Source organism: Vicugna pacos, chromosome 16 (genome assembly GCF_048564905.1).
Source record: "Vicugna pacos chromosome 16, VicPac4, whole genome shotgun sequence".
Classification (NCBI taxonomy): Eukaryota; Metazoa; Chordata; class Mammalia; order Artiodactyla; family Camelidae; genus Vicugna; species Vicugna pacos.
The window spans coordinates 40,614,589-40,642,044 of NC_133002.1; the positions used below are offsets into that span (position 1 = coordinate 40,614,589).

General features: G+C 34.7%; 3 protein-coding genes across 7 annotated transcripts in view; 2 read left to right on the forward strand and 1 right to left on the reverse strand.

Annotated features, from left to right (window-relative positions):
- The window catches only part of NF1 (neurofibromin 1), a 219,296-nt gene that overhangs the window by 47,507 nt on the left and 144,333 nt on the right, over positions 1 to 27,456 (reverse strand). The window contains exon 37 of one of the 5 annotated variants that reach the window (XM_072938965.1): positions 13,765 to 16,716. The exons of the other annotated variants lie outside the window; for them this stretch is intronic. Within the exon in view, the coding sequence (XP_072795066.1) occupies positions 16,707 to 16,716 (10 nt within the window). The 3' untranslated portion in view covers positions 13,765 to 16,706. Of the gene's footprint in view, positions 1 to 13,764; positions 16,717 to 27,456 lie in introns of those variants that run through there. 5 annotated transcript variants of the gene reach the window in all.
- On the forward strand, positions 1,747 to 11,060 carry EVI2B (ecotropic viral integration site 2B). Its single transcript, XM_006211979.4, has 2 exons — positions 1,747 to 1,860; positions 8,543 to 11,060. The coding sequence occupies exon 2, from the start codon at positions 8,558 to 8,560 to the stop codon at positions 9,911 to 9,913; it is 1,356 nt and encodes a 451-aa protein (XP_006212041.1). The 5' UTR covers positions 1,747 to 1,860; positions 8,543 to 8,557; the 3' UTR covers positions 9,914 to 11,060.
- Positions 17,546 to 19,239, forward strand: OMG (oligodendrocyte myelin glycoprotein). Its single transcript, XM_006211980.4, has one exon. The coding sequence runs from the start codon at positions 17,552 to 17,554 to the stop codon at positions 18,875 to 18,877; it is 1,326 nt and encodes a 441-aa protein (XP_006212042.2). The 5' UTR covers positions 17,546 to 17,551; the 3' UTR covers positions 18,878 to 19,239.

A 27,456-nucleotide genomic window follows, 5' to 3' on the forward strand; every position in this document is an offset into this window, starting at 1 on the left:
ATTCTTAAAAGCTCCATGGCTCCAAAGATCTAGGTTACATTTTTTTTTTTAAGGTTGCATCTTAAAATGATGATGGGGAGAAAAAAAAGCATCAATCTTATTATCAATTTATTACCAATTTATAAAAAATCCATTTTCTAAGCAATAAATCATAAACATACTATTCCAGACAACGGTAAACATCAACAAAGAAAAAAAGAAAGCAAGAGAGTACTCATGCCAGTCGTGGTGACATCTTTTGAGGGGTAAAAAGGACCACACTTGAAATTAAACTGGGCAGAGCTCCCATTCTGTGCAAATTAAAAATCTGGGATTGTGTACTAAAATAAATAGTGATAACACAAAGGAGTCCTTGAACCAAGTGTCATATATAAATACTGGTCAGAGGAAACAAACAAATTAGTGTCTTTTTTTTTTAAATGAGAATTTAACTAGGCAACTACTTCCTATTCAACATACAGGTAAAAGATTTTCTCACAAAACAGAAAGCTCCTACTGCAGGAATACTTAAAATTCATCACTATCTGGGCTATTAAACACACAACCTCAGAATGACAGCATCCAATAGTAGCTCATGAATAAACAGAAGTGGTTCCTTTCCAGACTTGACCAGTGTTTAAAGATGACAGGTTAAGATATGTTTTGAATTCAAATTTTAAGTTATTTTTGAACAAAGACACTTTTGTTTTCTACTCTTGGGTGACATGGTTCGCATGATTAATTCAGGGATTTAAAAACAGTGAATCAAAAAATTATACCATATTGATTATATTCTGCTTTAGAGCAGAAGTCACCTAAAAAAGAAAAAAAAATCTATTCTTTTTGTACCAAATCATAAGTACCTTGAAGTTAAGAACTAGGTCTTAATAATCTGTGTTCCTCTGCAGTGACCGGGGGGAAGCAGGGCATGGTTTAATAATTACTGTAGCCACTATAACAGGTGTCATGTTAGGCACTTTACATTTATTTAATCCCATAATACACTTATAAATTAAGAATTATGATCTCCATTTTTCAGATGAGGAAAGAGGCCAGAAGGTGACTTGCCCAAAGAAGTTTGTATTCAGACTGACCCATACTCTTCTCTAAACATACTTCGCTTAGTTAACTTATTTAAAAGATGATTCCCATTTTGCTTTTGACCTGAGAATTACCTGTTTTGTGAGTAATCAAAGAGCTGTGGACTTAAAACTCAAAAATCATTTGGTAAAGTATTTAGTGAAAAATTAATTATACTTATACCTGGGCTTAGCCTAAATTATGTATGAAGAAACAAAATTAACATTTACTGGCTATCTATTGTGTGTAAAGCATTTATACATGTTATTCTACTTAATCCTCACAAAACTTAGTAATAAAAATATTCCTCCATAGGAGGAAATGGTGACTCAGAAGTGCAGCGCTTGCCTAAGGTCATACAAGTAAACAAGACACATCATTAACCTCTTATGAAAAGAAATCTCACTATGGGTAATAACAGAACTGGCAGTTTTTCCTTATAACATACAATTTTCTCTCCAAGGTTCTATTTTAAATACTTAAACTATACAATCACATTACTAGAGAGTCTCAAATGTTTACCTATAAGTGCTAATTAAAAGTACTCAAATCATGTAGCTCCAAACTGTGTTTCAAAATAAGTTCTGTTAAAGTAGCACATTTCTTAGTCATTTTGTGGCTTATTGCACTTCCGGAACCAACTACAGATAAACTTCCTCTTTTTCTACAGAAACCATCTCGGTTTGCTAGAGGACCATTTATAATCTGAATTAAACCACTCCTTTTGCTTTCTTAGCCAAATCACCAAAATGTCCAGTTAGAGCAAGAATTTAGCATTCTGCAAAAGAAGTTAAAGCTGAGGTAAGAAACTTTTCACATAGGCAATCTGGTTTGATCTTTGCTTTATGTAAAATTTATTTTTAAAACCAAAATGTCGTTATTATTTGAGACTTGGAGTATGACAGTCTACAGATGTGTATAGCAGGTATTGTGGTTTTATCACATGGAATTTTAAAAATTCAGTGTTGAGTTTGCCTTGGAGAAAAATTTTCACTTAGGTTAATATAAGCCCTTTAAAGTTTATTTAATCATTATGTTTGTTAACCTTTGTTCTGTAACCAGAAGAAATAAACTATAGCCATGGCAGATGAAGCTTTATTTCTAAGGCTTAGAAATAAAACTAGAATCCATGGCATATGGCTGCATTTACAACCCCAAAATATTGATTATTCAAAATTCTGATTTGCTTTCTATAAAATTTTCCTGTATATAGCATAATCCATAGATTTACATTATTTTCATTTTTAAATTTTCTTTAGTTTCCATAATAAGAATGGTCACTTTCACTTAATTAAAAAAAAAAAAAAAGGAAACCAAAGGTGATTGGATGAGATACTCATTATCATTATATATGCTTTATTTTTTACAAATAGAAGTTTAAATTTAAGTAATAATGACATGAAAATATTATCCATCATTTGAAAGCTAAGACAAAACTGCTATGATAAAATATGTGTACATATACTTATACCATCCATATATTTGTCACGTATTTGAGCCTTTAGTAAACAGTGTGGGAAAGGAACACCCACAGAATAGAAAGTTGTTAATATGGAGAAAAGATGGTTATTCTGTGAGTAAACTGGGCAACTATAAAGTGAATATCCTCCAAAATAAATGATGACAAAGAATTTACATAGATATGTAATATCACAGAATAATAAATTCATAATGGGTGACAGCCTACTTCAATATTTCATTAAGTACTTATGACTCTCCCTTACAGCAGTCTACTTTGGATTTCTTCTAAGTAACTATTACAGAAGTTAAAAGATAAAGATTCTTATCCTTTTATTGGACAAGATGTATCTATGTATTTTTAAAGGGTCAGCCCCAAATGTAGAGTTTAACAGTGCTTGTGTTTTTCAACTAACTCCTATGTAATTCTACTTTGAAGGAAATTATGAATTCTGAATAAGTCTGAATTTGTTAAATATAAATCTGATGCCTCTCAGTGTCCAATCTTTAAATATCACCTCAAATATGACAGCTTATAGACTAACCATTGAAAACTTCCTTAACCGTTTTCAGTCACAGGACTAAAATGGTTTTCTGGTAGTTCTTTTCCAAACTTTTATACAAGACTATCTCCAAAAGTTACCTATGTATCTGTGCCCAGAGAGTTCACATCTCCTCCCCTCTTAAAGCATTATTTTTTTTCCTCCTTTCTCAGTTTTATTAGATAGAATTATTATAGTTCGACTGCACATACACATTATATTGCATGCAAATACATATATACAGTATACTGCACTTTTTTTTAGTTTACATATATGTACTAATTCTTGTTTTTAAGAACAGATTAGATATTTAGCTTTTTAAACTTACATAGTTATCAAAGGAATAAAGCCAACTACAAAATAAGAATCAACAGAATTCAGTAATCCAATCATAAAGGACAGTCAAATGTGCTTACACATATGCAAGAAATCAAAATAATAATTAGTTCATTTGTATTCTTATTTCATAATTTTACTATGAATGTAACAGAAGGAAAAAGCTCCGGTACAAGATTGACTGGTTTCTGTGTCAGTGCACTATTCAGATCTGTGATACTCTGGCAAGTTACCCTATTTCTCTGTGCCTCAGTTTTATTTGTAAGATGATGATAACATCACCCTGCTCATTAAAACGGGATAGTGCCTAGCATTGGTGTGTACTCGGTAAATGGTAGCTATTATTATCAAAAAAAGATGGTCATCAAATAATTCCTATCATAGTTCAAAGTTAATTTCCTTTTCTACTCTTCCTCAAGATATGGAATTGCTGTTTTCTTCCTTTCCTGGTTTCATAACTTTATTAGTTGGAGATGCAGTACCACTAAATTTTAATCTACCGTATCTGTATTGTAACAGTACATCAAAGTAACTGAAATTCAGATGCTACTTTTGATACTGCTACCTACACTTGCCTTGTCGAGGATATGCTCTCGAAATCTCCTTGATTCCCTTTAAAAGACAATGACATCTTATCATATCCAACTTAACAGCGTTACTAAATGCTAAACTTTTTATGTACTTACGCATTATGTCTATGAGAACATGTCTAATACATGGGCACTTCTGCTTCACTATAACTGCCTTTAAAATGTCTAGTTAAAACAGCTGATATTTTTCTTCTTCTCTTTAAAAATTCTTCAATATTCAGGAAAAACAGAGGACCAAAATCACAGACTTAAATCTTCAAAGTCCCAACCTAAAATAAGGAGCAAAATACTGTTGTACAAAGGTAGACAAATTCAGAGTTTGCCTGAGCAGCAGACTAAGGGATTTCTAGAAAAACACTGCATAGATTGTGCATAGATTCTTTAGAGTAATTAACGAGTATGCTGCTGGATAGTGCCAGGAACAGAGAGAGAGAGAGAGAGAATGAGAATGAATATGAATCTTAAAGATACTTATAGCAGATACGAGAGCCTGAAATGAAAGATAAGAGACTTTGACAAGATGGGTGATTTAAGTCCTCCATTTTGGGAAGATCACTCCTCTTTGCTGGTTCCCCGCATCCACAAAGACAGAGAATACTATTTTGTGGCTCCTTCTTTCATCTACTTCTACCTTCTCCCCCAACTTCTAATTGCATCCACTTTAATCTTTTACCCTAACTTCTTGCTAAATATAATCACTATTTGTTCTTCAGTTTTTTAACTTTTCTTCTTTTCCTTCTCTAATCAGTTTACATTCTACTTTTCCATGTATTTGCTGCTTACTATAAGTTTTGCCTTATTTTTTCTTCTGTGTTTTTTTTTTCTCCCTTTGCATTCCCTTTTCATTTCATCTTATCTGACATCTTCTCCTCCTTTTTACTTACTCCACTGCCCCGTATGGTTCTTTCTACCTTCTTTCCCTGCAGAAATAATACTGGCACTTCAGGCACACATGTTTTTTATATACTTAAAGTACATGTTAAATAGCTTTCTGCACTGGTAATAACACTGGCCTCACTGTCTCTGAACTAAAAAAAATTCAGATTCTTCATTATTATACCCCCTATTTATTCTTTTAAATCTGGTTCCTTTTTTGTGGACTATTCTGAATTGCTGTAGAAGAATTCTAAGACAAAGTCTAGTATTTTGATGTAACAGACACTAAGAGGGTAGACAGCTAACTGAGGAGTTGGAGAAAGGAGTGGGATAGGTAAAAAATAGAATTTGATTTTAATGCTGCTGCAACCCTTAAATGACAAGTGGAAAATCTTACACAGTGAAGGTCCTGTGATGTTCCTATTAACAAAAGAAGCTATGAACCTATCAAAATCGATCTTACAAACTAAACTGGGTTTATAATTATGTTCCTATTTGGGCTCTTTCCTTCTCTAATGCCTTTTTCAGCTAACTGAAAAAAGGAACTGTGTGGGTTTTTTAAAAAAAATTAAGCAAACTCACAAAAGAAGAAACATTTTTTGCTGAAGACAATTCATGGCCTATATTTTCTGTTGCTATGGATGACATTTTTAAAAACTAAAATGAAACTCTGAAGAATAACACTTTCTAATGAGGCTTTTTTGGTGGGGGGGAGTAAGAATAGTAGGTAGGAACTGCATAGATGATAACTATCTAGCGATGATTCAAGTCCCCGTATTTATGTCAGAAGTTTCAAATTTTTCCCCACTAAACCTTTTGGAAAATGGATATAAAGTGTGATTTAGTAACTTAGATTTCATCTTCTCCATTTACAGTCTGGTGATTGTATTAAAAAGTAGTAAAAAGGCAAAATGGTAAAGAACCTAGAAGTCCAATACAGGTTAAATGTTTACTGAGCTCCTAACACATATAGCACTGTGCTGTAAAGGAATCAAAATATAAAAACATGAGGCAGCTGAAAATAAGAAAGAACGTATGCTTTGGAATCAGATGGCCTTGGGTATAAATTCCCAATCTGTCACTAAGTGATACAACATTTGGCATATTGCTTAATGTATTTGAATTTGTCTCTTTTATCTGTAAATCTTCTTCATAGAATCATTTAAAGGCTAAATAAAATGAAGTATGTAAAACACCTGAGATGGTATAGTACATAGTATGTTCAAGATAAGGATTTTTCCTTTTTCCTTCACATTTCTTTGTAATCTTATTTGAGGGGGTGGGGACAATAAAAAGAAAGTGTGAAAAATTAAGTAATAAAAAATAAACACAATTATTTAAGAGAAAAGAAATGTGAGGAACATACATGAAGAATTCTCTAAGAAACCATAAAGACAACAAGAACGAGGCGGATCCAGGGAATGGCCGAGCTCTTTCAGCTGTGATCAGTCACAGAGAATCTGGTGTCAGAAGGGAAATCTAAGCTGAGGTCTGCCAGATGAGGACAGGTTAAATTAGGCAGCCAGAAGGTGAAAGAGGCTGGGTTTGGAAAAAAGAGAACACACTCTGAGACGGTGAAAAATAGTATAATTAAAAGTGTCTGTTTAGAGGGAAAAAAGTGTGTGTTTAGGAAGTATGTAAGATGGGGAAGAGGCTGAATAAGAAGTTTCAGTCATGAGACATGCGTCTAGACTGGTAAACTCGAGACAGAAGGAAGAAAACTCAGTTTGGAATTTTTATCTTGACAGCAATGGGGAACCCTAGAGGAAAGGGAACAGTAATCTGATCATACATGGTTGTAAGAAGATTAATTCATCAGCAGTGTGCAGGAAAGTTTAAAGCAGAAATATTTTAAAATTTAGGCTTGAAGTATTAGAAAACAAAGAGGAAGAGACTGTACAGGAAAAAAAATCACATGTCTTTTCTCCTACTAAAATAAGATAATCTGTCATCACTGTGTACCAAATGGTAGAGAAATGAGCAGTGAGAATTACTCAAATATGCTGAAAAGTCTATTTATTTGCAAAACTTGAAGGAATTCCTCTTCTCCATTTATTGTACCTTGCAAAGACCATCAAATCTCTCTCAGATTGGCCTAAAAATCACACAAAAACTATAGTTTTGAGTCATATATTCCAGGATGTAACACCTTGAGTAACACTAGTTACCATTGTGTTTAATGATGTGCAAAACAAGTATTATACACAGAGCTGAAAACTGTCCTCACTTAAGAGATAAGGCATTTGACAATAGGAGAAATTAAGTGACTAGTTCTCAGGTTAGCTAGGTAGTTAGGTGGCAGACATACAACTGGAACTTAAAACCCTTCAAGTTTTAGCATCTGCCCCATCCCACAAAACACTCCACCCACAAAACTTATACCCATACCTTCTTTTCCTATGCCCATTTGTTGTTCCCCTGGCTGAAACATTTCATTTGCTTAATTAATTCCTACAAACCTTTCAAGATTCAGTTCAAGTTTTACTTCTCTGAGAAAACTTCCGTGAAGCCCTCCCAGGCTAGGTTAGTTCCTCTGTGCATCTCCTGCATGGCTTTGTGATAAAACTTGGCAAATTATTGTATTTACTTATTTGCTGTTTGCTTCTATCACTAGAAATGAAAAAAAAATTTTTTTTTTGGTATCTTCTAAACTAGAACAGGACCTGACACAAAGATGTTGTTTATAATAAATAAATAAATACAAGCAGCAGCAGGACTATTTACTAACTGGATAGGACTGACTCAACCAGAGTCAAAGACCACTTCAGGATTCTGAGCCTAGGACTATAAGTTGAACTGAATCCTTTAAAAATATGAGATCCTAATATAAAGACACTGTTCTAGACACTGCTGCTGCTGCAAAGATTACTTAATACAATGGACTCTGTGCATGAGAAACTCACAAAGGTAGTATCACTAACAAAAACAGAGGAGTTGGGAAAGGAATCATTTTGAGATGAAGATAAATTATGTTTTAAGTATGTTGAATTTTGCTAATAGTGGGATATATACACGGAAATATCCACCAAGAAGTCATACAAATGGAACAAGAATTAAGGAAATTAAGGCTGGATACACAAGTTTGGGAGTTGTAGTGTAAAGGTGAGCGCTAAAACCTCACAGATTCAGGATTAAGAAAAGTAGTTAAGGGTGAGGACTGAGTACGTATCAAGTACCATATTTAGAAGGCAAGAGAAAAACAGGAGCTAGTGAGATTAACATGAAGGAAGATGATCAAGAGAGGAAAAAAAGAAGAAGAAGAAAAGACCACTTGATTAGGTAATAGATAGTTACTGGTATCCTTCAAGGCAGCAGGATCAAAGTATTTCTAGCAATAGAAGGAGGGTAAAGTAGAGCACATGAGGTACCAGCATACAGAGCCTATGCATTTGAGAAGCACGGCTGTGAGATGAAGACCTGTAATGTAATAAAGCTACAAGGGCAGCAGGGCCAAGTACTGACCTTATGAAAGAATTAAGAGAGATCATTGCCTATGTGGTCCAAATGTTACATAGTAAGTTAGAGTATATTTAAAAGTTGCTCACATTAGCCTACAGTAGATCAAGCCTAACTAAAGTAGGAATGATATATACTTATCAAGTAACTACCTCCTTTATGCTAAACACTAAATGATACCTTATTGTCTTTCTTTTTTTTATTATTATAAAACCACTGGTAAAGAGGAAACATTCTGAAATGGATGCCAAATATTTCATCTTAATTTTGTTTTGTGGACACCTGAACAATGTATTTTTCTCGGAGACAGAGGCGATTACAACAGAGAAGGAACAACTGTCTACTTTATTTAGATCATCAATGCCATATGTCTCCACTAATTCTCAAGGTACAACACAGAATCCTTTGGGTCAACGAACGCAATTCAGCAACCTTTCCTCTGGACAACCAGTATCAACTGCTAAAGCTGCTGCTGGACAACCAACGCCAGCTGCCTATGCCTCTTCTGAGAAACCAGCAGCATCCACTTCTGCTGGACAACTGCTTGCCCATAATGTCACCAGAAAACCAATACCAACGGCCAACACCTCCTTCCCAGGAACAGCCATACCTGTGTTCACCTCTGCCAGACAACTGTCATCATCTGACCATACTTCTACCAGACAACCACCACCATTTGACTATACTCCCCCTCAACAACCATCATCTATGCACACTTCTAGAAAATTAACACCAACGACTGCTCATAATCTAGCCACAAAACCAAAACGAGCTATCAGAAGTACACCAGGATTCATCCTAGAAACTATCAGTAACAAAATTACCCCAAAGAGTACCAATTCTAATTCAATAGCTGCCATATTAATTGGTGTAATTATGACTTCTATGTTGGTAGCTATAATCATGATTGTATTATGGAAATGCTTGCGAAAACCAGTGTCAAACGACCAAAATTGGGCAGGTAGGTCTCCATTTGCTGATGGTGAAACCCCTGATGTGTGTTTGGGTGACATCAGAGAAAATGAAGTATCTACAAAACGTACATCAATTATTTCACTTATGGCCTGGAAACCAAGCAAAAGCACGCTTTTAGCAGATGATTTAGAAATTAAGTTGTTTGAATCAAGTGAGAACATTGACGATTCCAAAAACCCCAAAACAGAGAAAATAAAAGATCAAGCAAATGGTACATCAGAGGATAGTGCTGATGGATCAACAGATGGCACTGCAGTTTCTTCTTCAGATGATGTAGATCTGCCTCCACCGCCTCCTCCCCTTCCTGATTTGGAAGGACAGGAGAGTAACAAATCTGACAATCTCACAATGACAACTGTATCTCCTCTTCCAAGTGATTCCACCAATTTCCCACCACCTCTGGACTGTCTCGATCAAGTCTGTGAAGATCATAATTCTGAGGTCAAACAGTCATTTCCACCTCCCCCTGAATCACTTAACTTGCCCCTGCCATCAGCAGATTTTGTGAAAAACCAGGAAGATTCCAACAATGAGATCCAGTGTCAGGAGTTTCCTACTCCTCCTGACTCTGATCAGGATCTCAATGAATCCCTGCCACCTCCATCTGCAGAACTGTTATAAATATTACAACTTTCTTTTCAGCTGATTTTCCATTCTTCTCCAAGGACTTTATCTTTTGTTTTTCTTCATGTGATGAACTATATTAAATGGCACCTGGTAGCCAATTTTGATTTTTATTCAGGAACTACCTGAAATCTGCTCAAAGCCCATATGCATAAGTAGAATTTTTAAAAATTATGTAACAGTGATCTATTGACTGGCTATAGGACCTAACTTTTAAGTATAGTACATTTTACATATGTGGATGGTATGTATATCAATATGGTATGTATATCAATAACTAAACCATTTTGGAAATAAGCAATCTACATATACTTATTATTACCCAAAAGATTTTTTTCCCTGAAAAGCTGTGAATAAATAAAATTTTATTTTTCCACTTCAAAGTTTGAGGGGGGAGGTGAGAATTTAAATACACACTTCAAGTTCTAAACAAAACTCTTAAGTTTTAAATTAATATCTCAGATATTAAATATTCCAAGTTTGTGGGGGTGAGAGGTTAAAATGCCTGTTTGAGAACAGAGAAATTTCCTTTCAGCTTTCACTGGAAACAATTAGGGTAAAACAAACATATTAAAACAACAAATTGAGGGGGTTGGAGACATTTACTCTGAAAAAAATATGACCATGCACCATAAAATGCAGACATTTTCCTATCTTGTTGGAGGAGCACAAATTTTAAAACTAGCCTCTTTAAAAAGTTTCTTTTCTATATGTCTCAAGCTCCCAAACAAAATGAAATCTTATGAAAGGTTTAAAAAAAATACACCTGTATGGCTTCATTCCAACTTTTGATGACTTTTTCAGAAAAAAACAGATTATATCAACATACAGATGGCTCTCAACTCTCACTAAACTCATGCTTTCTCATATGTAAAAACTCTTAAACCACCGTTCTTATGCAGAATTTCATCTTTTATTCATTACCTGACAAATGATAAATCTAAGTAATCAGAGCAGGGGTGGACCCAATCATTGACAAAGTTAACGTGGAGAGAGCTCATTGGCTCACACGGGTGGAGATGCCAGCCTGTGCCTACAGAAGGACTTCTTTGCCCTCCTTACCCCTTCCGAAACTCCTGGGGGAAACAGTCCCTTAGAATGAAACATGGTGGCCTTAGTGGTAACTTATCCTTGGAGAACCTCTCACAGTTTTGGTTTTGTCAGAATAAAATTCAGTATTTATCTTCAGCACTGGTATTCAAGAAACTAACAAAGCTCCATCTTAATAAAAACTAGCAGACTTTTGGACATTAAAATTTTTATATCTAATGTTTCTCTTTAAATCTTTAAAGAAATCCCTTACTGACTATTAAAACTTATCTTCCTTGAGCTTATTTTTCCTGAATAAGCATGATGTTTCTCAAACTATGTTGGTTTTCTTCTGTCTTCCACATTAAAATGTTTCTTTCATGTTTTTCAAATTTAGCACTTTTAAGGTTAATTTATCCAACAACAATTAGTAATTTAAGAATTTCCTATTTTTTTTAATTTTAAGTATTGTAATTAGGATAAGTAAGATAAAAAGTTTTTATATTTGGTCAAGACTTAGACATGCCTTCAATCGTAACTTTTCTATTTTCCACATGTAAGATTGTTACCTAGCAGGCTCTTTTCACACTTTCACTCCTCTTTTCCATCACTTTCTTTCTTGACCTCTTGAAGGAGGATTATTAGGAAATACAGGGAAATACCAATCCTCATAGATAAATAAGGAGCTGTGACCTGGTCATAGTCTTGTCTGATTTCTTCAAACACTACACAGGCAGTTTTCTGCCTTCTGTTCTTTGTGCCACAGAAGAACAGGCTACTGTCAACAGCTGGTTTTTGTTTTTAAGAAATTCTCTGTCAGGGGGAAAATAATTCCTATTTACTTCATGTAATTTTTCCTCACTGAGATCAGTGGGAGCTGAACAGCCAAACAGTGGCAATCCTTGCCTAATCAGCAGAAAGAAATGCAAGCTAATCAAAGAAACATAGGAGAAAAGAAAATGCTGGAACAAAGAAAAACCTACAGAAAAGATTAAGGAAGCAGGATTCAGAAGACCAAGTATTTTTCAGAATATGGCAAAAGAACAAGGCACAGGGGAATGAAAAGTAGACTGGACTACATACCAGCGGTGCTTTTACCAGATAAGTATTAACCAGATTCAGAAACAACACTCAAGACCATCTAGTTCAACTTGTTTTATTTGTTAACTGCTGAGAAAACAGGCCCAGAGAGAGTAAATGACTTGCTTAGGAGTGGTTCGGAAAGCCAAGTTTGTTCCCTGACTCTTGGTTCAGCATTCTTTTCACTAACATAGGACCAAAGAGCACCTACTTTATGTACTGCAACAGACATGTATCACATATATATTCCATTCGGTGTTGGTGGTGGGCAACACAAAGAACCAGATGAGGGTGACTCTAATTGTTGTTATTCCGAACAAAAAGTAAAGCAGCAAAATATATGGGCACCTATATATAAGTAAAACACTGTGATACTAACGCATGGCTAGACAAACAGATCAATGGAACAGAATGAAAAGTCCAGAAATAAACTAAAATCCCAAATCAGCAGAAAAGTACAGGGACAACTGATAGATATTTGGAAAAAGATAAAATTGGATCCATACTTTATAGTACAAAAGAATAAACACCAAATAGATCAGAGACCTAAATATAAAATATGAAATTATACAAATAATAGAAAAAAGATAAGTGAATTCTTTTGTAATCCAGAAGCAATTTTTTTTTAAAAAAAGGAAAATCCAATCAGGTAAACTTTTTAAATGTTAAAAAAAAAAACACCTTTGTCTAAAGACAAAAGGCAAACTAGAGGAAAAATGTACAACTTAAATTAAGACAAAGGGCTTATATATTTGAAATTAAAAAAACCTAAACATGGATGGGGGGATACAACACAACAAATACGAAGAACATATAAAAGACCGTCACAGAAGAGAAAATTCAAATATTCCTTAAAAACATATAAAAGTATGTAACTTTTCTCATAATAAGAAAGATACACTTTAAATTACACTGGAATACCAATCCCTATCAGATGGGTATAAATCCAAAAGTATAGCAACAAAGCCTACAGTGAGGCTTCACAGAACTAGACATCCTGATATATTGCTGGTAGGACTGCAAAACAGTGCAACCTATAGAGAGAAATTTGGTAATATCCAGAAAAATTCCAAATGCACCTACCTTTTTACTCAGCAATCCAACTTACAGGAACTTTTTCCAAGAGTCATTGGACAAAATATACAATTACTTAGACACAAGAGTATTCACTGTGGCATTATCTGTAACAGCAAAAGTCTGGAAACAACCTAGACGCCTATCAACAGGACACTGATTAAATAAACCATGGTATACTTCCAAATGGAGTACTATGCATCATGAAATGAATGTGAAAGATCCCTATATACTGACATGGAGTGACTTTCAAGACATATTATTAAGAATAAAAGAATAAGATGTGTAGCAGTCTATTTAGTATGTAACCTTTTATATAAGAAGGGATGGACAGGAACATATGATTTACACATACATATTTTTGTTTGTTTTCAAAAATAAAGACTGTTAAGATACAACCAAAAGCTAATAAAAATGGTCACCAATAAGAAGAGGAAAGGAACAGACTGGAGGGGACAAAGAAGCAAGATTTCCCAGAAGATACCTTGTTATACAGTTTGGACTTAAGCTGTCCCTAAAAACTAGTAAGTAACTAAAATAAATAAAGCTAACTTTATGTAAAGTTGGTGATATTAAAAATAGAGAAAACAATTACTTGCAGTTTCATTAGAATACAGAATTGACTATACATCCTTAGTAAAATATATTCTAAGAACAAATAGAGCTGCAAAGAAATCTTAAATTTTATTCAGTAGTCTGTAATCTGATTATCTGTAGCAATACTGGTATTATTTTGAAACTACTGTAGGATGATACAAATAAGCAATTATGTTAATGCTGTTAGAAACCATTTATAGGAAATATGGCGGATAGAAGAACAAATTAAATCTTCACAAGGAAGCAAACAGATAAATCCAGATGAGAGACATTCTAAGGAACAAATGACTGAGTTTTGGCAACAATCCAGTGGCATGGGGGTGGAAAAAAAGGTAGTGAAGTGGGAGAAGGGAATGATTCATTTGAATTTTGACCTGATAATTTCTATCTTGTCAGTTTTCCCATGCTTTCCAAATTCTTTTATTCAGTACTCTCTGCTGTTTTCAGCAGTAAATTCAGTCTGAACAGCCAACTATATATTACCAAAAATAGAGAATATAATGCTTCTATTCTCAAATAAGCACAACAAATTTTATACACTTAAGTAACAAAGATAAACTGATTGGATTTCCAAACTGTTGATTAACATGGGATAGTTGTTCTCTGGTAATTTGTTATACCTTTCACAATGTTGGAGTAATATATCCTAGGACAGTATGTTTCACCAAAGAATATGTAAATTAATTTACTGCTTAGTCTAGAATATAATAGTTGCCTAAACAGCTGTAATTACTTACTTCACAGACTTACCTAAGATGTAATGTGTCTGAATAACATCTAAAATAAGTTGTAACAAACACTTAAGCCTATAAAAATTCTTCTTTTGAGTTACAGTAATATACTATTATTTTATTTCACAAGAATTTCTTAAATCATAAGGACAGATGGTTACAATTCAAGTATGTTAAAATGTAGTCACCTTTTTCTCCCATCTAAGTACTAACTAGGCCCGACCCCACTTTCTGAGATTAGACGATAAATCTGGTTCATTTAGGGTGGTATGGCTGTAGACAACACCCTCAACCTTTTTCTTTTGGAGAATTTTATAATAATCTTTGAATAATAGAAGCAATTTGGTATGTCCCCAAACTTGAAATAGGAAACATTGCCACTACTATTATTTTGAAATTTTCTATTATATGCTGCAAAATCTGATCCTGATGCAGCCAAATTCATAATGAAATAACATGTTCTTTCTTTCAAACAAAAATACCAGTAAGTATAATGGAACTGGGTAACTCTACTTCCACATGGAAGTAATGAAACTTCCAAAAATTAAAAGGAGAGATCTGTTTGCTAAACTGATCCTCAGTCACATCCCCTGAAGCATAAAACATACCGAAGCTGAAATAGAAGAAACGTAAATGTCAAAACAATCATTCCTTATTTCCACAACAATATTGCTGAACGTAGTATTTTTAACACATTATTTTTAAGCGCTAAGACTGATGACTGGTTTCTGAAATCCATAGAAAGAATCTTATTAAAGAGTCCAAGGCCGAACCCTCAAAGTAAAGTGGGAATAAAGTACCTAATCAATAATAAATTTCTAACACTGCAGACTTCTAAAATGTAGGTACTTTTCGAGGAACATTAATCTCATAAAAAAGATGACTCCTAGAGTATAGTTTATTTTCTAAGAAAATAAACTTCAATTTTTTAATACAACAAATTCTACTTAGAGTAAAATTAGGAGTAAAATAATGGCAAATGTAATTTAGAGGAAAACAAAGATTTAGTACCTAGGCATAAACAGATTTTCTTTACATGTAATGTGCTAATAATTGCTGGTTTTTAAATGGTAACAATCTGATAAATAAAATGCCATGACTTTGTTTTCTAAGGTAAATTGGTTATTCTAGAAATTAGATTCGAGTTTTAACAGAGTATTTACACAATCAGTCCACTAAAAAGTGGAGCAGAAACTATCATAAATCTGGTCGTATTTTATAAAGCTCATAATGAAAGTTTTCCTTTTACATTATTTCATGTAATTTAAAAACTGTAAGTTGTTTCCTCAGTAAAATAAAATGTGAAAATTCATGCTGTTTTTTTAACATTAAATCAAATAAATGGTCATATAGTACCAAAGATGTCTCTAGAGAAACAATATTTATATCCACTCACCAAAATAACTCCATTAAGAAAAAAATCTTTAAACCAAAAGACATAAAACATATGTACATTACCACATGAACTGATAATTAAAAACATAAGATGCTCATTAAAAAAATGTAGCCTTGTTTGTATGTAGCCTGGGTCAAATAATCCTTTGTATCATAAAGATAAAGACAAAAATAATCATATTTAAGTACTTTAGTGCTTCCCCAAAAGATGAACAGTTAAGTGGTTGATAAATTTGAAAAGCTGATTTTACATAATAATCACTATGTTGGGGGGAGGTATATAAAAATCAAACAGACTGTATTATGTTATTTTTAAAAGTGACACGACAATGGTACAATTTTAGGGAAAAAAAACATGAAAAGGCAGAGTTAAAAATAGTTAAACTAGTATCTTAGAAAACCATCCACAAGGAAGGCCAAATTCATTTTCAACATTTGTCAACCTATAAAATGAATGAAGAGCAGAAGCATTAAGAAGAACCAAAAATTCTTCATGAGGCAAATGTTAAAATGTGGAACTTAAGCCCAGGCAAATACAGAGAAACGAGTAGGGGCCAGGTCTAATGTGCAGAAGGTTCTCCATTCTACAGCAAATCTGAGATATATGGGTACTCAATGCTGTAAATTAAAAAAAAAATGTTTTTTGGTCCATTTTGTTGCGTGTGCACCTCTTGCAATAAATTTGAGTCAGCACCAATGACAGCTCTGCAGTCCTCCTATGTGGTGCTGATCAGGTGGTTGCAGAGCTTCGGCTCACAGCAACACAATGCAGCTGAGCAGGCAAGCACAGCCCACAGCCAGAAGCGGTTCCCACTTTCCAGAACGAGGCGACCTTTAAGCTTAAGTTTCCCGGAGAAAATGAGATGCTGATGTTGAAGACGACACTATGGTAAGCTGTCATTTAAATCAGTAAAAAATCGACTTCAGAATTTTTGTCTTTTTCCTTTTTATAAGAGAAAGTCAACATTAGGAATGAATATATATTCAATAGCAAGTGCATGCACCAGAAATTTGCTGCAGTGTCAGTTGAGGGATTTCTTTTTAATATGCATTCACTTTGTAAATATACATATTGTTTTCCTTTAGAATCGGCACTGAAATATACAGAAAAGAAATCACTTTATAAAATGTGAGTTTTAAAGGTACGGTGTTGATCTGATTTTTCAAGTGCCTTAAAATGTTTTGCAAGGATATATTTATCCTAAAAAGACAAAGATGAATTTCAAAGTATTGTTTGAATATCTAAATAAAATCTCATCCTACACACACATTGACTATTTCATTACCGCAGAGATCTTAAAAAAAAAAAAAAAAAAAAAACCAGACACGACAGCCATTTTTCCCCATCTGAGTAAGAAAAAAAATTACAAAAAATAGTAATAGCTTAAGATTCTGACTCTTTATTTGCTGAGAATGTCATTTTATAATATCAAGGCTCTGGGAAGATAAATAAGAAAGACTATGGCAAAAGAAAGGAGAAAAAAAGGAGAAAATGCAGGAGAGAGTAGGGAGAGAGAGTCTCTCTACCACATAGCCTCAATTGAAGGATTAGGCATTTGGACTATAAATGAAGGGGAGCTTTGTTAGTTTAATCACTGGAACAATTATAAAAGGACTCAACAACAACGAGGTTTATTGAAAATTTTGCCTAATGCTAACTGACCCATGCAGATGCCTAATTGTATTTGCATATTAAAAGAAGGGTGTATCTGTTTGTTTCCAGGCTTTGATGGAATATCAGATATTGAAAATGTCTCCCAGCCTGTTCATCCTTCTGTTTCTCACACCTGGTATTTTATGCATTTGTCCTCTCCAATGTATATGCACCGAGAGGCACAGGCATGTGGACTGTTCAGGTAGAAACTTGACTATATTACCATCTGGACTGCAAGAGAATATTATCCACTTAAATCTGTCTTATAACCATTTTACTGATCTGCATAACCAGTTAACCCAGTATACCAATCTGAGGACCCTGGACATTTCAAACAACAGGCTAGAAAGCCTGCCTGCTCAATTACCTCGGTCCCTCTGGAACATGTCTGCTGCTAACAACAACATTAAACTGCTTGAAAAATCTGATACTGCTTATCAGTGGAACCTTAAATATCTGGATGTTTCTAAGAATATGCTGGAAAAGGTTGTCCTCATTAAAAATACACTAAGAAGTCTTGAGGTTCTCAACCTCAGTAGTAACAAACTCTGGACAGTTCCAACCAACATGCCCTCCAAACTACATATCGTGGACTTGTCTAACAATTCCTTGACACAAATCCTTCCAGGAACATTAATAAATCTGACATATCTCACACATCTTTACCTGCACAACAATAAGTTCACATTCATTCCAGATCAAGCTTTTGACCAACTCTTTCAGTTGCAAGAGATAACCCTTTACAATAACAGGTGGTCATGTGACCACAAACAAAATATTACTTACTTACTTAAATGGATGATGGAAACAAAAGCCCATGTGATAGGGACTCCCTGTTCTAGCCAAATATCATCTTTGAAGGAACATAACATATACCCTACACCTTCTGGATTTACCTCAAGCTTGTTCACTCTAAGTGGGATGCAGACAGTGGACACCATTAACTCTCTGAGTATGGTAACTCAATCCAAAGTGACCAAAATACCCAAACAATACCGAACAAAGGAAACAACGCTTGGTGCCACTCTAAGCAAAGACACCACCTTTACTAGCACCGACAAGGCTTTTGTGCCCTATCCAGAAGATACATCCACAGAAATGATTAATTCACATGAAGCAGCAGCTGCAACTTTAACTATTCATCTCCAAGATGGAATGGTTACAAACACAAGCCTCACTAGCTCAACAAAATCATCCCCAACACCCATGACCCTAAGTATTACTAGTGGCATGCCAAACAATTTCTCTGAAATGCCTCAACAAAGCACAACCCTTAACTTACGGAGGGAAGAGACAACCACAAATGTAAAGACTCGCTTACCTTCTTCTGTGGCAAGTTCTTGGAAAGTAAATGCTTCATTTGTCTTAATGCTCAATGCTGTGGTCATGCTGGCTGTCTGAGGGTCCGCATTTTCTGAAACTAATGAAAGAACTCCTTCCTGATGTATAGTTGGGAAAATACGCCCCTATCTAACCAGTGACTCAAGCTATATTAAGTATTCAAGAAAGCCAGTCTTATATTTCTGACACTGATGTAAATGAAGTAACTTGTCTTAAATAAAAGAAGTGCACAATGTCTTGGTACTTGCTGCTATTCTACTGTCTTAATGAAGTAAAACGAATGAGTTTTTTTTTTAAATGAAATGTTTTCTTTTTAAGGCTTCAACTTACTGCATAAAATATAAAGCATCTAAACTTTAATATGTATTTTATGTATGTTTACACTGTCAAACACCTTGGAAAAAATAAAAGGTCTATGCTCATAATTGTGTCATTTGGCTTTCTAGTCATACAAGAATCTGCTTAGTAGAACAAAAATGACTAAACCTTTTTTGTTCCAGGGTACCTTGGTACAGTCTTTATGGCAAATGAAATGTTGGAGGTATCCACGAGTTCTGCCACAAAAGTAAAACTGTGGTTGCCACCCCATGAATGGTTATGCCACATCGTTATTTTACACACAAGCCATAATTGTTTTAAATCTAAATGATGTCCTGCTTCTGAGGAACTCTTGGCTACTTTACAGATTATATAATGGACAAAAAGCTCTTCAAAAAGCTAGAAGACACTAGGCTTTGCATTTTAATAAGGAAAGTTCAATGTCTTCGTTTTTTGCATTTAAGAAAAGTATTAAAAATACAATAAAAAGTTTAGGCTTAAAGACATGTTAAAGGAACAGGTTTAGTGTGTATCTAACAGACTGCTTATTAATGGAAAATTAAAATATTTACAAAATTAAAAGCCTTCTTTGTGCAGGAGAGGGAAATTGATCTTTTGCACATCAGAAGTTAGAATATGACTTACCTAAATTAAAAAAAAAGGTGAGTTTCAGGCTAAAATCATGGGGTCTAACCAACTTGGACAGTACTACGGGAGGGGGAGGACAAGGAAAGGAGAAAGGGATTCATCTGGTGCTACAACCTGGCGAGGAACCCAATAAAACAGACAGCAGGACTAGAGCCAGGCATGGATGGGACAGACCTCAACACTCCAAATCAAACTGCACTTGGACTTCAACTAGAAGAAAACTGACAATTTTCTACAAGCATAAAAGTAAGCCACCTTTCGAATTAGAGATAAACATAAGTAATAGCCAAGAGTCAGAAAACGAAGCTCTGAAACAAGGACAGATTGAAATGCAAGACAGCATAATTGAAATGGGTGAGCCACAAATGAGGAACCTAGTTTGCGAGACATAAGGGAGAATCTATTTCAAGCATTCCTAGAGTTGGGAAAAGAGCACAGAAAAATTTTTGTGCTCCTTCCTAAGAAATTTAAAAATTAAGATAGACTTCTTTCCAGGTTTGGGAACATTTCTATTCAGAGACAGAGAAAAGTAACAACCTTCTAACGTGCTTTTCTTTTCCCCCCTTTTTAAGGGGCTTATGGAAAAATTACTTTTAAGCTTCAGTGAAGCAATTCCTCTCCTATACTAACTTAGTACAGTGTTTCTTCAACATTTTTCTGCCCTGGCAAATCTAATTTGCTATTCAGGGAATTTCAGCAAGAAGAAAAAGAGTTATTTGAAATAGTCCCCTAAATGATTGTAAAATGGGCAAGCTATTTCCACTCCTTTCCAATCACTGATCTAGTACCTTCAACATCAGTGACAGAGGCTAACTGCTTGGCTATTTCCTACTATTCTACATACTTGCATCTTGTTTTAAAAAATGCACACAACGAATTTCACAGAAAGTAGGTTTCTTAGAGGTAACTGTCTTTCACCCTGAGGGTACCAAAAATTCAATGTTGTCTTAGAAATCCTATGAGGAAAAGTTGACAAAAAAGTGAAATTATGGATTATAGCATTATGACCTATGCATTATGCCAACTGTATGATTGATGTGTCTGCAAAATGCAGAGAAAAAAAGCAGTAAATTTACAAGTACAACACATGTCAACTACACAGATTCTAAGTCCTCAGAAAGATTATCCAGACTTACAGTAATCAGATACTTCCTTCTCAGGAAACTGCGCTCTTACCGTTACTAATGGAGAAAGAATCATTATCTGTCACGAAGACAAAAACTACTGCTTTACTGGGCACCATAAACATTTCAAAATGCATTAGTCCTCAGCATCTACTTCTCAAGCTCATAAGATATATATACGCATCCATCCATACCTCAGGTGTGACTTTATTTTACAAGTAACTTTGGTTTCTCACCAGTTAAGAGAATCCAAATAAGAGCACACACATAGTTTTTCCTGGGTAGCACATCTAGCCCTAAGAACCATTAAATTCAAAGAATTACGTACAAAGGTGATTTAAAGTAGAAACATGAGGGGATAGATAAGTATATTTATACTACACCTAATTACCTGAATTTAAGTGAGTTTTTTTAAGGGCTGGTGCAACATGGTTATCACAATGATGGACATGTAGTAGTTTCTCAAATACCTGCCAAGGAAACTGAGGATAGATTTTTGGGATTTTATCCTACACTGAGACTTTCAGAGGTTTTTGTCCACCAAGAACTGTAACTCATTAGAAAATAACCTGTTTTTCTGTTTACTAATCGGGTCTACCTATACCTGCCATACAACAGCATAAATGTTTAGTGAGATATTGAATTTTAACTCACTTGAGACAGGTAGATGGGAATGTGTGATCACTTCAAATTTTCTGAAATGTTGAAAATGACCTCCATGCCACCTCTGCTGTCATGGAAATCTTGGGAAGTCTTGTTTCTGAGATTCTAACCCAGCTTCTCCCACCCTTTTCCCTCCTGGTTCAGGGGTCTTCTCTGGAATAGCCCAGTCAGAAGGTCATCCAGTTTGAAAACGTCATCAGCTTTGAGTACTGTATAGATTTGTCTACACAAAACCTCAAATATCTTCATGCTGGAAACAACAAGCCTGATAAAAATTTTTCAAGAGAAATCATGAAGGAGTTTGTTAACCAAATGCTCATAAATTTGATAAGTACTGAGATTTCCCAATGCTAAGTGGGCAAAGGATACAAACAGGGTGTTTGAAAGAAAAATAAAAGCTAGGAAGCATGGGGATTGGTAAGTATATGAGAATATGGCAAACCACATAATAATCGAGACATAAAAATGTGATACCATGCTCATTACTAAATCAGCAAGCAATTTTTAAAAAAGCAATAAAAATAAATGCTGGGGAAGACATAATGAAACAGCCATCTTCACATATCGGTACAGCTCTTTTGAACAGCAACTGTGATGAGAAAACAGCTACTCTGAGTTGCTGCCTAAGTATTTTACAGTATGACAACCCTGCTCACACACAGTCTGGACATTTGATAAAGACTTGGATTAGAATTCCTACCACAAATTCCCACTTTGCTTTTCCTGGGGCACCTTTTCCTGAGGCAATATAGAATTTAGCTTGTGAAAAGTAAGTGACTGCCATCCCAATCACCTTATAAGAGGCACTTGCTACCCTGTGCCCTATCTCCTGCTTGCTCTTGACCTGGGGCAGAGGACTGCTATCCCCCCAGTTCACTGTGTACCCTCACCATGCCCTACCCCTCAAGTTCTGGGATCTGTATGTAATAAACCTTGTGACTTTACATCCTTTGTGTGAGTGTACTGAAACTGAGCCGTTAATCAAAAGGACCCCAAGAGTTTTCACTTCCTGAGGAAGCTGGGTGAGTTACTGGCTAACCCTGTGTGGGTGGCTTGTGCCTCATCATTCAAGAAGCCATAATCTGCATATTTTAACTTAATATATCAATTATGAAGGGGAGCAACACAGCAATGATCAAAAAATGAAAATATTTTAATCTTTAACCTAGTGGATTCCAGGTAAATACCAGCATTCTTTCTAACAGAAAGAAAAATAAAATGCTAAATATCTACCACTGAGAAACTGGTTAAGTAAATGATGACCCACTGGCCAGAAATTACACATCCAATACAAATGTTTATGTAGAGTATTTTTTTAAATCTGAAATGTGGAGAATGCAAATACTAGAATGATAAGCAAAAATAACAGGATATATAAATATGCATGTTAAAGAACTATGTATAAAAAACAACAGAAAAAGATAAATATGCCAAAATGTTAACATGTATACCAAATATGTTTTAGTACACTCTTTGCTTTGGTCTTTGAAAATGCAAGAGATCTAAGAAAACTGTTTCAACAGCTGTCCAAGGGCTCTAGCTTGAGTAAGAAAATGAGAAGATGCAAAATGAACTATGAAAAGGTAAGGGTAGTCAAGAAACTAGAGGGTATCATGAAGTAAAGATCAGAGACAGAGAAGCACTACCAAGACTTCTTGGAAGCATTTACATATTACATTAGCTTATATTAGCTCTACATGGTTAATTGCTGTCAGAATTGTTCCCAACAAATCTAACCAGACAAACTCTTTTCTCTCCTAAAAGCAAAGCAAATGAACCAAACCAAACCAAACTTCAATAATTTCCCACATCTGAGAATAAAATCTAAATTCTAAATATGGCTTACTATATGATCAGGCCCTTGCTTCCCTTTCCAGTACCATCTTAAAAGTTTCTAGCTCCCTCACACTGTACAGTTCAAACAAAACTTCTCTCTGTCTCTGTGATTCACCATGCTCTCTCTTGCCGCCAGGCTCTCAGAGATTCTGCGTGTCCTCATCAGTACACTCTTTTCCCTTCTTTTGCTTCTTCCCCAGCAAACCCTTATTCATCCTTTTTATTTCAGTTTAGACATTACTTCTTGCTAGGAGGGGTTTTTCTTTTCTTCTGGCCATCTTGATCCGAATTTATTAAATAAAAGAATGAATTAGTACAGATCAAAGACGGACTGGTGGACTAACCATAATCTACGTAAGATAGACCAAGTCAAACCTCCAAGTCTTATTCTAGAGCCTAAGATTCTTCCAACAGGTTAAAGTCATAGCTTCATAGTCTACAAAAAGAAAGATTAAAGAAAAGTTATGAATGAAGGAGGATTTGGTTAGGCTGTTACTTGTCACGTAAGAAATTAGTTCTGGGCAGTGGGGAGCTACCTTTGGAACAATTTCAGAGAGAGGTTAATTCTGATATCTGTGAACAATTTAGTACAAGTAGATTGCTCAAGAGAATTCAAGGAAACAGAAAAAAAAAAAGCCACCTCAGTGTATTAACGTGTTAAACAAATTAGTTTGCTTCACACTTTAAAAACTGTGATACAAGTGAGGTTTTTAAGAAGCTTGTTTTTAAAGAAGCATCATTTTGGTTCAACAACCCCAACTCCGTTAAACACGTTCAGGAATGCTGAGATATACACTCAATACACCCATTTATCTTTTCTATAAACCATGGCCTGATATTCTGGATTTGTTAGAAGTTACTGATGATATCGAAGTACAGAAATTAAACATACACACACAAAACATACAATAAAAACAGCAAAACTGGATAGTTCTTTTCTGATCAAAAGAATTATAAGAGTATTTAAAGTACATTGTGGTTTAACAGAAAGAGCATAAGGTAAGATTTTGTCACCAACAACCTGTATTGTTATCTTGGGCAAGTGATAAAGTGTGTTCTCTGGTAAAAATCTAGTTCAGAACATGTGTTCCATACAGGTATTTTTAAGAATAGGTTAAATCACATATATTAAAGCACTTTGTAGATGCTACACAAATATTTTAAATACTACTGCTGTGCCTTGTATAAGAGATTCTTGGTAATCAAAACAATCAGAAATAGAAATGACTGGAACCCATAGTCCATGTATCTGTCTTCTCTAGTTACACTTCAAATAACTAATTTTCAAGATTATTTATTTATTTCATGGTAAATATGATTTATAAATAAAAAATTAGACATCTGAATATTTCAAATGAGTATCTCAAGGCCAAGTATCAAATACATGTGATGAAATACCCAATATCAGGAAATGTAGTGTTTTACTTTGTGCTATTTTGTTGCCCATAGTCACAGTTCAAACAAACAAAGTGAACTCTTCTGGAAGGCTGAGGGAGTTCAAATGTCAGTCAAATGCTTGCCTCAACAGAAAATAAACTCATATTTAATGGCTTTTCATCAAGAAAGAACAAAACAAAACACCACTAAGGGAAAACAAGGATGCCATACACCACAATAACCACTGGGAAGGCCCTTGCTTGCCATCCAAAGCCTCAGTGACCACTAGGGCATCTGAGACATTGTGTAGTGTAAGAGTCACTGGCACACAGCCACATCCATTTACCAGTTCTATTACTGAGACATCAGATACTCAGCTGTATTTCCTCATACTGATGACAAATAATTAAAGAAAGCCAATAAATATTTTAAAGTAATTCCATCTATTTATAGGCTCTAGTATTTCTTCATGGTATAGCTTTTCTACAGTGATTATATGGAATCTTTCTTGCTTAACAAAGTATGAAGTGTTATGTGTCTCCTGCCCTGACACTACATTTAAAAATAAAAGCTGCAGGATATTAAACATGAACTTAGAGACACACAGTAAAGGCTAAAGTGTCTTTAAAACATAGTAAAATTAAAGGATGAAGGAAAAACCTAAAAGTGGTAAAACATCTTCATTTATTAACTATGAGTTGACTATAAACTGATTTTTAACTTTAAACATAAATGTTATGTATCTAAATTTCTTTACATTTTTCATCAAAGCAGTCTTGTTTGAGTCATTAAACTTATTCCAATGAGGCTGTCATTAGTGAAAACATCTTTGGGGCCCCTCCTTTCAAATATTACTAAGAGCCAGCTTATAAGTCATACAAGAAGAAAACTCATTTTAAACAAAAAATAATATTACTAGATGACATTTTGCTTTATTAAGAAGTTTCAAGATCTTCCTACCACATTTAAAAAGAACATGCTTCAGACTTCGACAGCACTTCCAAAAATGTATTTCCCTAAAAATGTGTGCTCAAAGGCACAGGTTTTGAAGCAAGTATAGCACCTCCAACAGTGACTCTTCTGACAGGAGTAAGATTCACTTGGATGTATTTATTCTTAGATGCTTGTTCTAGAATTTTTCCATGTTGTTTTATAAAATCAAACCTCATAAATTTATCTCAGGATTACTTCCTTTCAAGGATTGCATACACTACAAGATGTGAACAACAGTTGATTAAAAAAAACTGTTTTCATAGCAATAGATAGAATGCAGCCACTGTTTTTTTTTAAAGTATATGTTAAGTCATAACCACCAGATTATTCACTATGTATCAATCACTAAGTCATCTTTGATGAGTAAACCAAAGCCTTGTTTCACTAACACCCAAGGCCATTATCCTTCTATAAACCAAGAATCACAGAAAACAAAACCACTCAATCTTTTGGCTCAATTCAGGACTCCAACTCTAATCACTTTATTAAACCAACTCTTCTTTCTTAAACTACAGTCATGTGTGTCCACAATTAAAACTGGTGATTAGCCTTAACACTATCACTTAATGATTATATATATATTATACCTAAAAGCTAAGTTCATCTATTAAGTGTTCTATGAAAATGCTACATACTCTGCTAGATTTTCTGTGTATCCAGAGGAAAACATCTAAGAATAAAAGTCCAATAGATGAACAGGAAAATTATATTCTAAGTACCCCTATGTTTATTGCAGTATTATTTAAAATAGTCAAGATCTGGAAACAACCTAAGTATCCATCAATGGACAAATGGATAAAGAAAATGTGAAAAGAAGAATACACATATACACACACACACACACACACACACAAAATGGTTACGAGGGACTAAAGGGGTTAGGGCAAGGGAGAATGTGGAATGTCTGCTAATGAATACAGAGTTTATTTTGGGGGTGATTAAATGTTTAAAATTAGATAGTGGTGATAATTGCCCAACTGTGTGAATATACTAAAAACCTCTAAACTGAACAGTTTTATGAGGATAAATTTCATGTGATTATATCTCCATAAAGCTGTTATTATTTTTTAAAAACTTGCCTAGAGGAGTGAGAGTCAGGTTACTGAGATGGGTCTTGAATCAAAAGTAGGAGTTTGTCCTATGTTATAGGCATCCGAAGCCAATGGTAAGCCTATGCAAAATCACACAGGCATGCCAGGATGCCAGGGCATGGCAGAGTAGGGCAATGGTGAGATGGTCAGTGTTGCTGAAGCAAAAGTGAGACATATAAAGTCTAGAGCTTCTTTCTACAGATGTTACTACACACTGTAATGACTGGTCTTTTATTATTAAACTTAAATGACCAATTGAGAAAAATGGTTTTAAGACTTTTTCAACCAATACAGTAGAGGTTATGTGTAGAATGCGCGTTTGGCATCCTGAGTTTTCTAGGCAGACTCTGTGGCTTTCCCAGCTCCTAAAGTCTTCAAGACAAGTACCCTTAAAGATACTCACAGCAATGTGTCATGAACACACTTTCTTGAAAGCAACCCAGAAAGCACACAAGGCTTACCTGGAACCATATCAATGATGATAGCATCATGAGGGTTCCAGAATAAGGCCAGCATCTCTAGTCTCTTACCAAAATGACTTTCAACCTTCTGCTTTAGTTTAGCAATCTTGCAACTACTGTGAACAGTA